This window comes from Cygnus atratus, chromosome 1 (genome assembly GCF_013377495.2).
Source record: "Cygnus atratus isolate AKBS03 ecotype Queensland, Australia chromosome 1, CAtr_DNAZoo_HiC_assembly, whole genome shotgun sequence".
NCBI classification, from domain to species: Eukaryota; Metazoa; Chordata; class Aves; order Anseriformes; family Anatidae; genus Cygnus; species Cygnus atratus.
The window spans coordinates 75,261,735-75,274,230 of NC_066362.1; the positions used below are offsets into that span (position 1 = coordinate 75,261,735).

General features: G+C 42.0%; 1 protein-coding gene across 50 annotated transcripts in view; it reads right to left on the reverse strand.

Annotated features, from left to right (window-relative positions):
• The window catches only part of PPFIBP1 (PPFIA binding protein 1), a 110,288-nt gene that overhangs the window by 3,554 nt on the left and 94,238 nt on the right, over positions 1–12,496 (reverse strand). For all 50 annotated transcript variants that reach the window (XM_035540881.2, XM_050712364.1, XM_035540913.2 and 47 more), the window contains 9 exons: positions 10,673–10,814; positions 10,100–10,228; positions 9,235–9,385; positions 7,866–7,977; positions 7,615–7,703; positions 3,299–3,421; positions 1,925–2,050; positions 930–1,118; positions 194–373 (listed from right to left, as the gene is read on the reverse strand). In XM_035540881.2, coding sequence (XP_035396774.1) covers positions 194–373; positions 930–1,118; positions 1,925–2,050; positions 3,299–3,421; positions 7,615–7,703; positions 7,866–7,977; positions 9,235–9,385; positions 10,100–10,228; positions 10,673–10,814 — 1,241 coding nt within the window. The remainder of the gene's footprint in view (positions 1–193; positions 374–929; positions 1,119–1,924; positions 2,051–3,298; positions 3,422–7,614; positions 7,704–7,865; positions 7,978–9,234; positions 9,386–10,099; positions 10,229–10,672; positions 10,815–12,496) is intronic.

Consider the following 12,496-nt stretch of genomic DNA (forward strand, 5'->3'; position numbering starts at 1 on the left):
AGGGTCTTACAGGCATTGCATTCACAGCTTGTTATCTTCCTGTGCTGAGAGGCGTTTGTTATGTTTGTTAGTAGTGCTGTGTGACTGTAAGAAGTAAGGACCTTCTCAGGCCAAAATAAGGAAAGGTTTCACCGTGAAAAGGAGGTTTTCCACCAAACCTGACAGTAGAGTCAAGGATTTTAAACTGTTTTACCTGCTCCAGTCTGTCCAAATCGTCATCATCATACACTCGGATATCCAGGCCAGGCTTAAAACCCTTCTTTGACCCACTTCCAGAAGCCCTCCCCAGTTCCATAGGACACACATACTCTTCCACATCATCTTGCTTCTTCTTCCTCAGGCTTCCAAAATTGCTGAAGGCAAGTTTCTTTGGCTTACAAGTGAAGAGAAAATTGACAAATTAGAGTAAGCAAAGAATTAACAGATCTCTCTGCATTTGATGTTTCAATCAATGTAAGCAGATGATGAAGCATTAAGACCCCACTGTTCTCCTAACAATGACTTTCTGAATAGCTGGATTTCCTGATAACTGCATCCAAAAGAACAAGATGTGTTCCCTCATTCTAATACTATTAGGAAAGCAACATTTAAAGAATCCAAAATGACAGAAGAATGCCATCACATAAAACCAAGAGCATATGAACAGTAAGAGAGAGTCTACATCCCAAACATCTGACAGTATAGAGAGAAGGACAACCCACAAGAGTGCTACCTCTTGTCTGTATGTATGAGGAGCTGAGATGTGGTGTGCTCACAGTAGACACAAGAGTCAAACCCAGAACTGCTGAGTCCTATTTTAATGTGTTTTTTTCATTAGCAGCCAGCCCCTTTTCTCAGACCTTACTGAACTGTGCTCCAAGAACAGGTAAAACTGGATATCTACATGTCTGCCTGGAAGCTCATACATGGACCCAGAACAAGTGGCCTACCTTTACTTTGGCAGTTGCTGTTAAGAGGACATAGTCTGGGGACTCCATGGCTTCACGTTTCTTCTGCTGGGCATCCTGCCCAACGAGGAGGTTGAAATGAGTCGCCAAGTGCCGTCGCAGCAGTGTCTTGTTCGGTGGGATGTTCAGCAATTGCGCCATGGTTTCTACATTGAAACGTGGCTCCAAAACCTTTTAACCAAACCACAGAGAATACAGCTGAAGCCAATACTGTCTGATGAGGTCTCAAGGACATCAAGAGGCACACCTGTCTTAGTCACCTCCTAAGGTTGCTTTGAGTTTTGTTTTTATTTTAGAGAAAATATACAACAAAGAGGAAGCAAAAAGAGATAACTAGTTAAAGGATTCATAAAATGCTACCTCCAGACTTGCTTTCTTGAGCTATATTGAAACAAACTGGCAGGTAAGAAGAAAAGAACACATAAATCCAACCTTAGCTCATGTGATAGGTGAAGCTATCACAAAATGTTTATTCACCATCCTCTTTAATGGTGGAAAATGCAGTCAAAGGAATGATGGAAAATAAACAGACATAAAACGTCTGGAGAAAGGATATACCTCTCAATCACAACAAAATTCTACAAGTATAAGTCTCTAGCCTGGAGCATCTCATGGTAGAGCAACTAAAAGCAATGCTGGTTTGACACTGAAATTACAGATTTTATGAAAGAATCAAACCCCGCTCACAAAAGAAAAACATACTCAGGTCTAGGAAGGAAGATGGTGGAAGGTGGAGACCATCAAATTGTGAGGGGGATACTGGTAAACAAACTCATTGCTTTCCAAGCTAATTTTGCCCAAGACATTCATGTTTTTAAAACTATAAGGTAATGAATTTTGACAGCAACTTATTACAGAAGAAAAAAATAAGTGTGGCTGCAGCAAAGATATCAGAACTTTGCTCTAGCAATTCTCAGCTCTAATTTTTTTTTTTTTTTTTTTTTAATTAAACAGAGTAAGCCTGCCTAAAACCTTACCATCAGTCCCCCATGCACACCGCTCCCCCGCAGATTAGGTGCATACTCTGCCAGATCAACAGAGCGTAACCACTCCATCACGCGATGATTGGTCCACTGGGTGACCTCAGAAGGTGTGACATTACTCTGTGAACAGGAGAAACAGGCAGTTAAGGAGACTTCCCAACACAGCTGTCGCAGCCTAACCTTTACTGAAATAAACCTCTCCTGTCTTGAATGCACACAAGCCCACCTTGCACTTGAGAAAAAGCTTCCACTCTTTTTGGATTACTATCTTGCAGCAATGCCAAAGCAGAGATGGGTCTGGACCAAACCCCACACATTCCCCAAGTACTGCAAGATTTCAGAGCAGATACAAACTGAAATTTCATCAGAAATATTTTACCTCTGTATTGCAAAGGGTTCACAATATGCTGAGCTCTCCTGAGTTTCTTAAGCTGCTTCTTCAACTCAGAGTTAAGATACTGACAACTCTAGGTGATGGGGACACTGATATGAAGCTACCTTTCTGATGCTTTTCTAGTCACAACAAGAAGAGTCTAAAGCCTTCCAGCAATGCAGTATGGTTAGAAATCAGTCAGTTTCAAGTGTGGTTCATTCACAACATGAAATGTTTTATCTTTCTAATAATCTAAGCCTAGAACTGATCACAGCAGCTTAGCATGTGTTTATCCTACTGGGAAATGATCATCTTTCTTGCTCTGTTTATAGGAAGTTGTGCCAAATAACATGAGTTGTGTCTGTGAGTTGAGTGGGCAGGTCCGTATCATACTTCATGCAGTTTGAGTATCTTGCTGTGTACTAGGAATAGTTGCAATTTCTACCAGTGGAGCTGAAAACTAGCTATCTCCACATGGTGCAGATATGCATCATGTATCTAAACCCAAGACTCTGGGTTGGTTCATCAGCCATTGCCCTAGTCAGTGTACACTGCTTCCAAAACAAACTGATAGCAGTTTCCCATCTGATAAGGGTACCAAATTTCTTTTACAGAGGAAATTCTGACATGGCCATAGACTTCACAATTACATAAGCCTCACAGTAACTGTGCACTAAGTTCAAGATGACTTATGTTACTGAAAGCATATCAAAGGCAAGAGAGCCAGTTGTCAGCTAGGAAGAGGGAAGAGGAATGGGAAATTTGGCAAAGAGATATGACTCTGGGGCAATGGCCCATGGAAGAAAGAAAAGTGGTGTTCCAGGTAATTACAGCAGGGCATGAAACTTGGGAACAAAATAAGAAAGAGGAAACAAAAAATGAAACAAAATGAAATAGAAGACAGCCAATAAAGGAGAAGAGGGCAAAGAAGGAATAATCACAAACACCCAGAAAAAACCTAGAGGATTCTTCACAGTTCCATCTTCAAGCAGTACCTCATCTGATGGCCTCCTGCGCAGACAGTTAGGCTCGAAGTTATTTATTCTCAGAACTTGGATGGCCCTTTTGATGCTGAGGTGGTGGAGGACACTGACAACCTTCAAGGACAGCAAGTCATCCTGTCGAAGAGGAAGGGGGAGTTAGTAAACACAAATGCACTTATTAGAGGAACTAACATCCAACTGTAGGAGACTGCTTTGGACTCTGGCTTAAAATGTCACATCTGACACATTCTGGGATAAAATTTTAATAAATGAGACACAGGATGTCAAACCATCTGTCCCAGAAGAAAATCTTCCTATATTGCTCCATACTAGCTCCTGTGTGATGTTCTTCACATACGGTATGGAGCTTAGTACAAGAAATCTGGAGTGATGATGATGGGAGAGGGTGAGATGATGCCTCCTCTGCGATCCTATTAGAGACAGGACAGCTTTCTAAACACACTGCATCAGAATCAGACAGCATTTTCATTTAGTCCTGACCAAAGTTTTAATATCACAAACATCCAGCTCGAAGTTTAATTTAAAACAATAAATTACCCTGAAAACTGTTTGAGACATTCTGTATGGTTAAAATGAAAAAAAAAAAAAAAAAAGAGGAAATAAAAATACGAGGTTATGTCAGGTTGGTCTCCTGCAACTGTGAATGCTTATAGAAATGCAAGTCATAAGTGGTAGAAGGAGCCGTTCAGTGGCTTACAGCAGGAAACCACAGTAAGGCAGAAGGCAGGGAAAGGGTGACCACATGCAGGCTGCTGAGAGACTCGCCTTGACTTACCATCACCCTGTAGCTCCTACCTTGTGCAGACACCTCCTGCAGTTTGAGGAAAGGAGGGCAGGTTGGCCAGGATTGCCAACTCCCTGCTCAGCACCCCAGCACATGCCAGGGGAGCACATCAGGCACCCAGATGGCCTGGAGCTTTGCCTCCCTGACATGGCACAGCAAGGCAGCCTGGCTGTGAATTTACACCACATCATTTTCAGCATGGGATGAGCCACTTCTCACACATCGCAGGGTAAGAGCATGCAAAGACACAGGCACACTCCTCTCTGCAACGCGTGATACTAACAAAAGCAGATGATTCTTTCTCCAAAAGCTTGATCCTCCCAATGTTTTTTTACTTACACATTAATCTTGTAGAGAAATTCATTTTAGAGCTCACACAGACCAGCTATTTAGGTTCCCACCACTCTTTCATAGAAAGAATCACACATCTCCTGAGACGTGTGAGAATTTCTACCACGCCAAAGAACGAGACACTGCCTCACAGTGTCCCTCTCCCTGCACTGGCCACCAGGCGCACCCTTTGGCTGAATAGGTAGCTTTTAGATGTCAAGAGCTGGGAGAGGCAAGTTTCCTTCCCCCTTTGTGACAACAGCAGCAAGCAGCAGTTTTGCTCTGGCTCCATTATACCCCTTGTTCTCCTTCTTATATTAAGGGCTACTTCAAATCACTGAGAAGGGGAAGAGAGAGAGTGTTTTGGCAACCAAGAGGGCTTAACTCACAGGACACACATGGTGAAAACAGCCAAGGAGACACAAAGTTTAGATGAGGCTTGCAGGTTAGAAAAGACTGTTGGTGTGATCTGCTGATGGGTTTGCAATCTATGCAATGCAGAAGATGCCATGCTTTGCCTACCTCTGTTTTCACTCCAATGTCTAGCCCCAGAAATTTATCATACCAAAACCAAAATAATCAGTTTCTCTCTCATTAGAGGGAGACATGAAAAACTTTCATGAAGGAGTACATGACCAGCCTGGTGAGACTTCCCAGCTCACCCTCAGCTAGCTACTGCAGCACCAGAGAAGGGCTACAAAGAACTTGTCCTGCACTGCAACAGGGGTCACATGCTGTGAGACTTGCATTCTTGCTAAGTTAGGCTCTTTGATTATAATTTAATCCTTATTGTGCCATTAAGTGTCTCAAAGTCTGATTCTTTTCCGGTACAAGTTGGCTGACAAATTAATTTATGCACCTTTATGTCAGGGTTAACCCTGACATAAATGTTTTAGTATTACATGTGTGTTACAAATACTGGACTATTTTATAATTTTGTCAGAATAATCTATGACTAGATTCTTCACTTGTCCAAATATTTCATTGTTTTCAGCTAACCTTATGATGAATTTAAGATTAGAGTTTCTATTTCAGTTTGAGTCGGGGTAAATCTTCATGTGATTTTTAAAAGCTTTTTTCATACTTTGCATACAGCTGTATTTAGTTGATTATTTACACAATCTTCTAAAAATTTGATGGTTCTACTCTAAAACACTCCTAGCAATTTAAAATTAAAGGGAATTGACAGGAAAAATACCTATTTAAAAGGCAACACCCCTGCTGCATTTCCCTCCTCTGTGCACCTATTACTTTTCTACTTTAAGAGAAAAAAAGACTGTTGAATAACAGAAGTTCCTTTACCACCTATGCTGTATCCTATCAGCATTCAATGCTCATCTAGTCAATAGAGTGATAAAGTCTCCCAACACAAGATCAACCTCAGCAGAACCTGCTGGCATCAGACCTCCATGATTTAACAAGCAGAAGAAAGAAACTCCCTGCTACTTTTATATTAAAGTCCAAACTCAAAAACTAAAGGAAGCAAACACCAAAACACCTTATGCAAGCAGCAAGTACTTGAGTATCTGACTGAAAAGCACTTGACAGCAAAATCATGTCAGGTAGCTGAGCTAATGTGAGAGCTGTAAAAAATACATGCAAACATGGTATAGAATGATAACTTTTACTCTGTTCATAGCACAACTCATGAGAGAACACCACTGCAACTGACTTCTTTGTTAGAAAGAAGGAATAATACTGGCAATGCTCAGTTTGCATTTACTTCTCCAGAGAAGAACAAATGCCTTATAAGTCATCTTACCTGACATTTTAGACAAATGAAACCTGCTAGGTTGGCTTCACCTGACAGGCACTAAAGTGGGTAGCTGACATTGGTGCTGTACATTTTGAAATACATTATACAAGTGCTATTAAATGTATCCTGTTTTCAAACAAGCTGTCTCTTAAAACTGCAGTTCTCTTCAAAGAAAATTGCTTGGGTTTTCTTACCCTAAGCATCCACATGAATATGTAAATAGATTTACTGTTTGCTCACTGAAGGGAAGAAAAAAATGCCACCTACTTCTATTAATTAATAGCATCATGAACAGCAAAAGCCCAGCTGCATGAAATGCGACCACAAAATCTGCACGCTTTTGTGTACTTACACATGCTGCCTGAGCACATCAGACAACATCACAGACAATTAAGCGCAAGATTGCCCATTACTCATGTATGAGTCTGGGCTCTTGCTTACTATGTTTGCTCTTTCACTTTAAGATAGTGTCTTTAAAGCTGGAAAGAATATAGGAAATACTTGCAGGTGAGCTGTACTATCAGGGCTTCAGTTTTCTACAGGTTGCAGCTATTAGCATTAACACAGGATACCCACTACAGTTTCAAGCAGTCCTTTAAACACGGCGATACAGCGTGTGCAAATATGGCATCCCAGAATATCTTTTTAGCATTGGCAGTGCTTCTGACGCTCTCACCTCTTAACTTTCTCCCTGCAATTATGCAGAAAATTTGCAGGCCCAATTTCTGAACTGTTCAACAGCTTTGAAAATACTGACATCTCATGAGACATATGAGATGCGTAGGCGTTGGAATGAACTCTGCTTTTGGTACACAACATGAGTATATGTGTAGCCTCTGCAATGCTGCAAGAGCAAGTGTAAGCTCCAACTTTAGCTTCCTTTCTATAGATCTTGTCATCTGGGGCAAAACTCAAATGTGCAGATGGTAACCTCATAGTACTTCTAAGTTTCTCTTTAAAATTTTGAACAAAGGCCCAGAGGAACGTGCAGATGGTCTGCTGGCCTCCAGACGTGTCAACTTTCTGCTCTAGGAAGCTACAAGCCAGACCGCCATGACCTGACTCCTCACGGACGCCAGACCCTGTAAGATGTCTATCTGGTCCTGCTCTCCCCAGAGGGATTTGAGAACAGATGTCTGTGTTGCCAGAGCTGCCCAAGCAGCCACAGATGCCCTCCAGTGCCCCATAAATGGGGTGCTTATGGGGACAGCAAGGATTTGGCTGGTGCAAACTCCTGCGGGAGTGCTGAGGGAAAGAGGTTTAAGTGTTAAGTGAATTTAATATCTATGCAGTCACAATGATGGCAGGTTGAAAGCAGGTCTCTCTAGCCTCACCTGGTCTTCAGTGAGCTGTCTGGAGGTATGCCAGTGTGCTTTGAAGTGAGGAAAAACTAAGAACATGGCAAAGATGTCACGAAAAGAAGGAACATTTACTCACCACACTCATGTAATGGAGCATTCGGCCATCCACCTTTCCTTCATCGAACTGGGTCTTATACTGGGGGAGGCCAATGTCATCCAGCCACCCTAAGATAGAGACAACCACATTAGTGCGGCAAAGTTCTCCTTGATTAATAGCAACCATGTCTGTAACACCAGTTAGTGCTATTATCACTCTTTGAGCCTTAAATTTGCCATTATTAGGAACCCCTACAAAAAGTTGCTGCTTCAGCATGCAATAAATCTTACTGGTAACCCAGTGGTAATCCAGTTTTCCATGATTGTTTTCTTCTTCAGACCCAAGCGCCTGCAGAGCAAGCTGAAGCTTCTTCCGATGCAATGGGTGCTTTATCCCAAGCTCCTGTGAAAGTAAGGAAAGCAGCAAAGCTTGTGACAATACTGTATTTTATTTCTCCCTCTGCTACGTAAGAATTAAATATGGTTTCAGAAAGTCACAGTGTAAACAGCACTTGATGGTGACTTGGCAGGTATATTTCCCATTGCTGAATACCAACACCATCTCAGCACATGCTTGGAACTATGGAAATGCCAGCTCACTGGAGTGGATTAAGGGATATAGGTTCTTTAGAAGTATATGAAAATATCAGCCATAGTATTATCATACCAGCTTAAAACAAACAAACAATTTAAAACATGTTAATATTCAGAAAAATACTTGATGTTTTTACTTCCTTCCCTCCCACTTAGGCAGGTAAGGTTAAATGAGTTAGTTAAAAGCATATAAAGGTCCCAGGAATTACTGAAATTTATTAATGCTTCCAAATGCACAAGAACTTCCCCAGTCTAGAGGTGTAAGTACAGCCATTGAAGATTTATTTAATCCCAATTACACTTTTACTAGCACTCATTAGTTAACATTACCTCTGAGTACTGCAAACCACTACGTCCACATCACACTTCTCGTACTCCAGTTGTAGTATAGCTACAACTTTGAATTAGCTTACTGTCTAATTGAAACAACCCCCCCCTTCCCCAGGGTTACTATTTCCTGAGGGCAGTAATTCTTAAAAGTTGGAAATTCAAACATTAGCAAACATTGTGGATTCAAAGTGTAAACTAAACCAACTTTTTTTCTGCTTCTAGTTTTAGGAAACAAGACAAACAATTCCATAATTTAAGACAAAGAAAATGGTTACCCTGTGTGTAACAGGGTGTATGCCTCTGTGTAAAATGGGCAGAAAATACATCCATACCAAAGCAGCAGCTTTTTACACCTTTTTCACATAGGCATAAAATAACTGTGCCATAAATAAATGATAATGAACCTGTTTCAAACCTGTTTGATAATGAAGCACTCTTGTGTGCTGCTTTTTAAAAACATGCACAGCCAATTCAGGTGTCCATGTCTAGTGAAGTTAATTCACAAACTTCTAATTAACAGTCTCATTACAGAACATTACATTTCTACTAAATGTCACTTACAAAGAACCAGATTTTGCATTGTTGCAGATGATATTTAAAAAGAAAAAAAAAAACTTTTTTTTTTACATTTTTATTTTGACTGGATGCACTTTACAGTGCAGACATAATTTACATGAATAGAAATACGCTTTTTTTGGTAAGTTTAATTAAAACTAGTGTTTCTAGTACTTCTCACCTTTTCCAAATCCTGCTGAGAAGCCTGAAGAAGTGTTTGCCCCGACAGTATCCATTGTCTGCCACTACTTATATAAGAGCCTAGTCCTTGGTCCTGGAGCCAGTTGCATACCTGCTCCTTTGTCCACTTGGCAAATGGCATGTCCAGCTCACTTTAGAAGATTTTACAAAAAAAAGAGATTGATAATCCCACACCTCAATCTCCTGCTTTCATACTTAAAATAATAATAACGACAACAACAAAAACAATAATAAAAACAACTGAGCCATTCACTCATGGGTATTTGGTGGGAGCTGGGGCAATCTCCAGGGGAGAACATGCATCATGATCAGCTGCTACGCGAGCCTTGGAATAGTGTGTCTCTACGTCAGAATTGTTAGCACCATAAAGTGCTAATTGCTACTGATCTCCTGTCACCATTGCAATAAACATAATCTATTAATGCTACTAGCACAATCACCTTTGCTGCCTAGGGTGACTAAAACTCTGAAGAAAAAACATAATATTTCACTTTTGGCTTTAATCCCTAGAAATGCAGCAGGAAACATACTGGAGGAATATCTGTCACGGCCACACGAGGGCTCATGTTCCATTTTGTGCATCCTTACAGATGCACTCCTACAAAGTCACAGGCATGAAAAGCTTCACTCAGCAGCAGTATCCCACCCCTGGACACCCACCACTCAACCAGCCTCAACCTTGCCAAGACCACCTCTCAAAGGAGGAAATAGCATGGATCTGCCTGTTTCTGCTCGCCAGGAGAGTGGATGTATCCTTTTGACGTTGTGCTTCTCCTTCTGACCCTGTGCTCTACTGGAGCTGCCAGGAAGACAAGCATCAGCACACTTTTCACCACTCATCTTACTTGTGAGACTGCCCCAGGTCTCGAGACCAGCCCAGTCGTGGCCCTGCAGTTGCTCTTGTCCCTCCTCTTTTGAATTCAGTCTCAGACATGTCATCTAGGTTGAAAGTGGTAGACTGACTTCTTTTAAGTCTAGATTAGTGGAAGGAAGCATATTCACATTTGACCAAGGAAAAGGCATGGTTCTACTAGCACAACCAACACACACGAGATTTCCCATGGGGTTTGTAGCCCTTCCTCCACCCACCACCAACCCACCAGTAGCCCAAAAAACCCTTAAATGCCATGCTGGCTCCTGCTCTTGTGACGGTCACACCAACCGTGCCCGCAGCCTGCCTTGAACAGACCACAGGGCCACTGGTTGGAGAGGGAAAAAGGGAAGATGAGAATCTGAGACAGATTTGAGAGAAAATGCATACAAGAAGATGGAAGACAAAGCAGTGCCCCTGCTAAGCCCACCAGCTTCTTCCTCCCAAAGGCATCAGCTCGGGCAGCCCCAGTGCTCAGCTGGAACCCTTGCAAAACCCTTTGCAAAATCCAGCTCTGCAGAACGGTCATTTCGCATCTTTTACTTACTTTCCAAAAAACTTCTTGATTCCTCTGGCCTTTTTCTTGGAATCTGGAGAAGGTGGAGTCATCTGTAAACTATCTGTTTCTTTTGGTCGAGGGGGCAAGCCAGCCAGGTCCAAGTGATCTGCAGATCCTTTTTCTGTTTCAGCTATTAGAAAACAAAGCTCCATCAAGACTTACTTCCACAGCACTGTACAAACACACTCCTGAACTCTGGAACAACTCTTTCTAAAATTATTGAGTCCCCTTGTTGAGAAAATGGGACAAAGAGGATGGGAAAAATCCAGGAGAAACAAAATGTGTTCCTCATTCATGGGCCTTACTGAAACACTCCAAGGCAATGTCCTTGCTGGTTGAGTAGGCAACAAACATTTGGTGAATTAATCAATGAATTAAATCCCAAGTACACTCTTTCTCAGGGAGTGTCCTTTCACAGAAGCCCAGGAACAAATCAGTGCCATAGCAGAAGTCCCCAGAGCACAAAAAAAAGAAATGATTACCCTGTGGGCATCTTTCCTAAAGATCAGCAGTATCTCCTAAGTTCCCCACTCAGAAAATTCCAGCAACAAACAATTCCTCCTACATCCCAGGAGTGGGAAGGCCCTTCCACCTCATTGGTGGAAAGAGGGCTTCCCCCATGCAAGTTCTGGAGCATTTTGTTCCTCTGTAGAGAAATACCATGAAGTCTAGGCTCTGTCTGAACTGGATCTTCTCTTTGGAGAGAAGCACAGAGCACTCTGATTAACGTGAAAAGTTTGATCTATAGCTGTTGTTTTCTTTGACAACAAACCTCACAAGCGAAGCTGTTAAAAGACTGTTTAGTAAAAGCTAAGCTAACAAAGAACAAAACTACTTAAACACCATTTAAAAAGAAAACTACACAAAACTGCAGTATCTATTAGGCTACATAAGCAGAGATGTGGCAGCAAAGTGCTATATAGCTGAATAAAGTCACCATGTGGAGCTTATGCCACTTGCTTGCTGAGGAACAGTGACAGCACAAGCCTGCTCAGATGAAGCAGCTGTGGCAAGGCAGCCTACAGCAGGCGGACAGTCAGGCCTGCAGCCACTTTTACCATATTTTCACATGGGTGTGTAATTAGATGACCATCGTTTGTTTTTGACATGGACTCTCAGACTTCCAGGAGAAAACAAGTTGCATGAATCAAGCTAGATCACATACTGCTGGGACACGTGGTCTCAGCGTATCTTCCTGCTGAGCAAAATTTTAGATGTTTCAGCTGGACTACATTTGAACATGCCCCATTTTCCTTCAATGATTTACAAGTGAAACCTCATAGTGAAGCAACAAGGTCACATAAAAGATGATTTCTTCGTACTTTGGTTTGACCACTACTGAATATGGGAATTCTGCCAGTAAGAGACAGCAGTAGTGTCAAACCAGGCTTTTGCATTAGTGATTTTTGCTTTACTCGCATAAGAAAAAGTGTTAGCTCAGAAAAAAACACATTTAAACATAATTCTGAAGAGAGAGTACCAGGACAAGGCTAGATGCGTTAGAAGCAGAGATTTGTGGGTATTGCAACATTTGCTCCTTGTACCTTGCTCCACTGACACAATCTCTAAGAGGAGATGACATTTATGGGGCTGTATGGGAAACCAAGAGGGCCAAGAGCACTCGTGTCTCTTTGTCAGCACAGGTGACACGCGATGGCTGTGCTGCCACCCCAGCTGACACAGCTCCACTTGCTAATGCCAGACCCTGCAGGTCCTCCCTGCCCTTGCCAGAATCACCCAGGGAATGCTCACATCACAAGACCAGGTTTTACTACATAAACAGCTCCATCCCAATCTGCCCCAATTACTTCT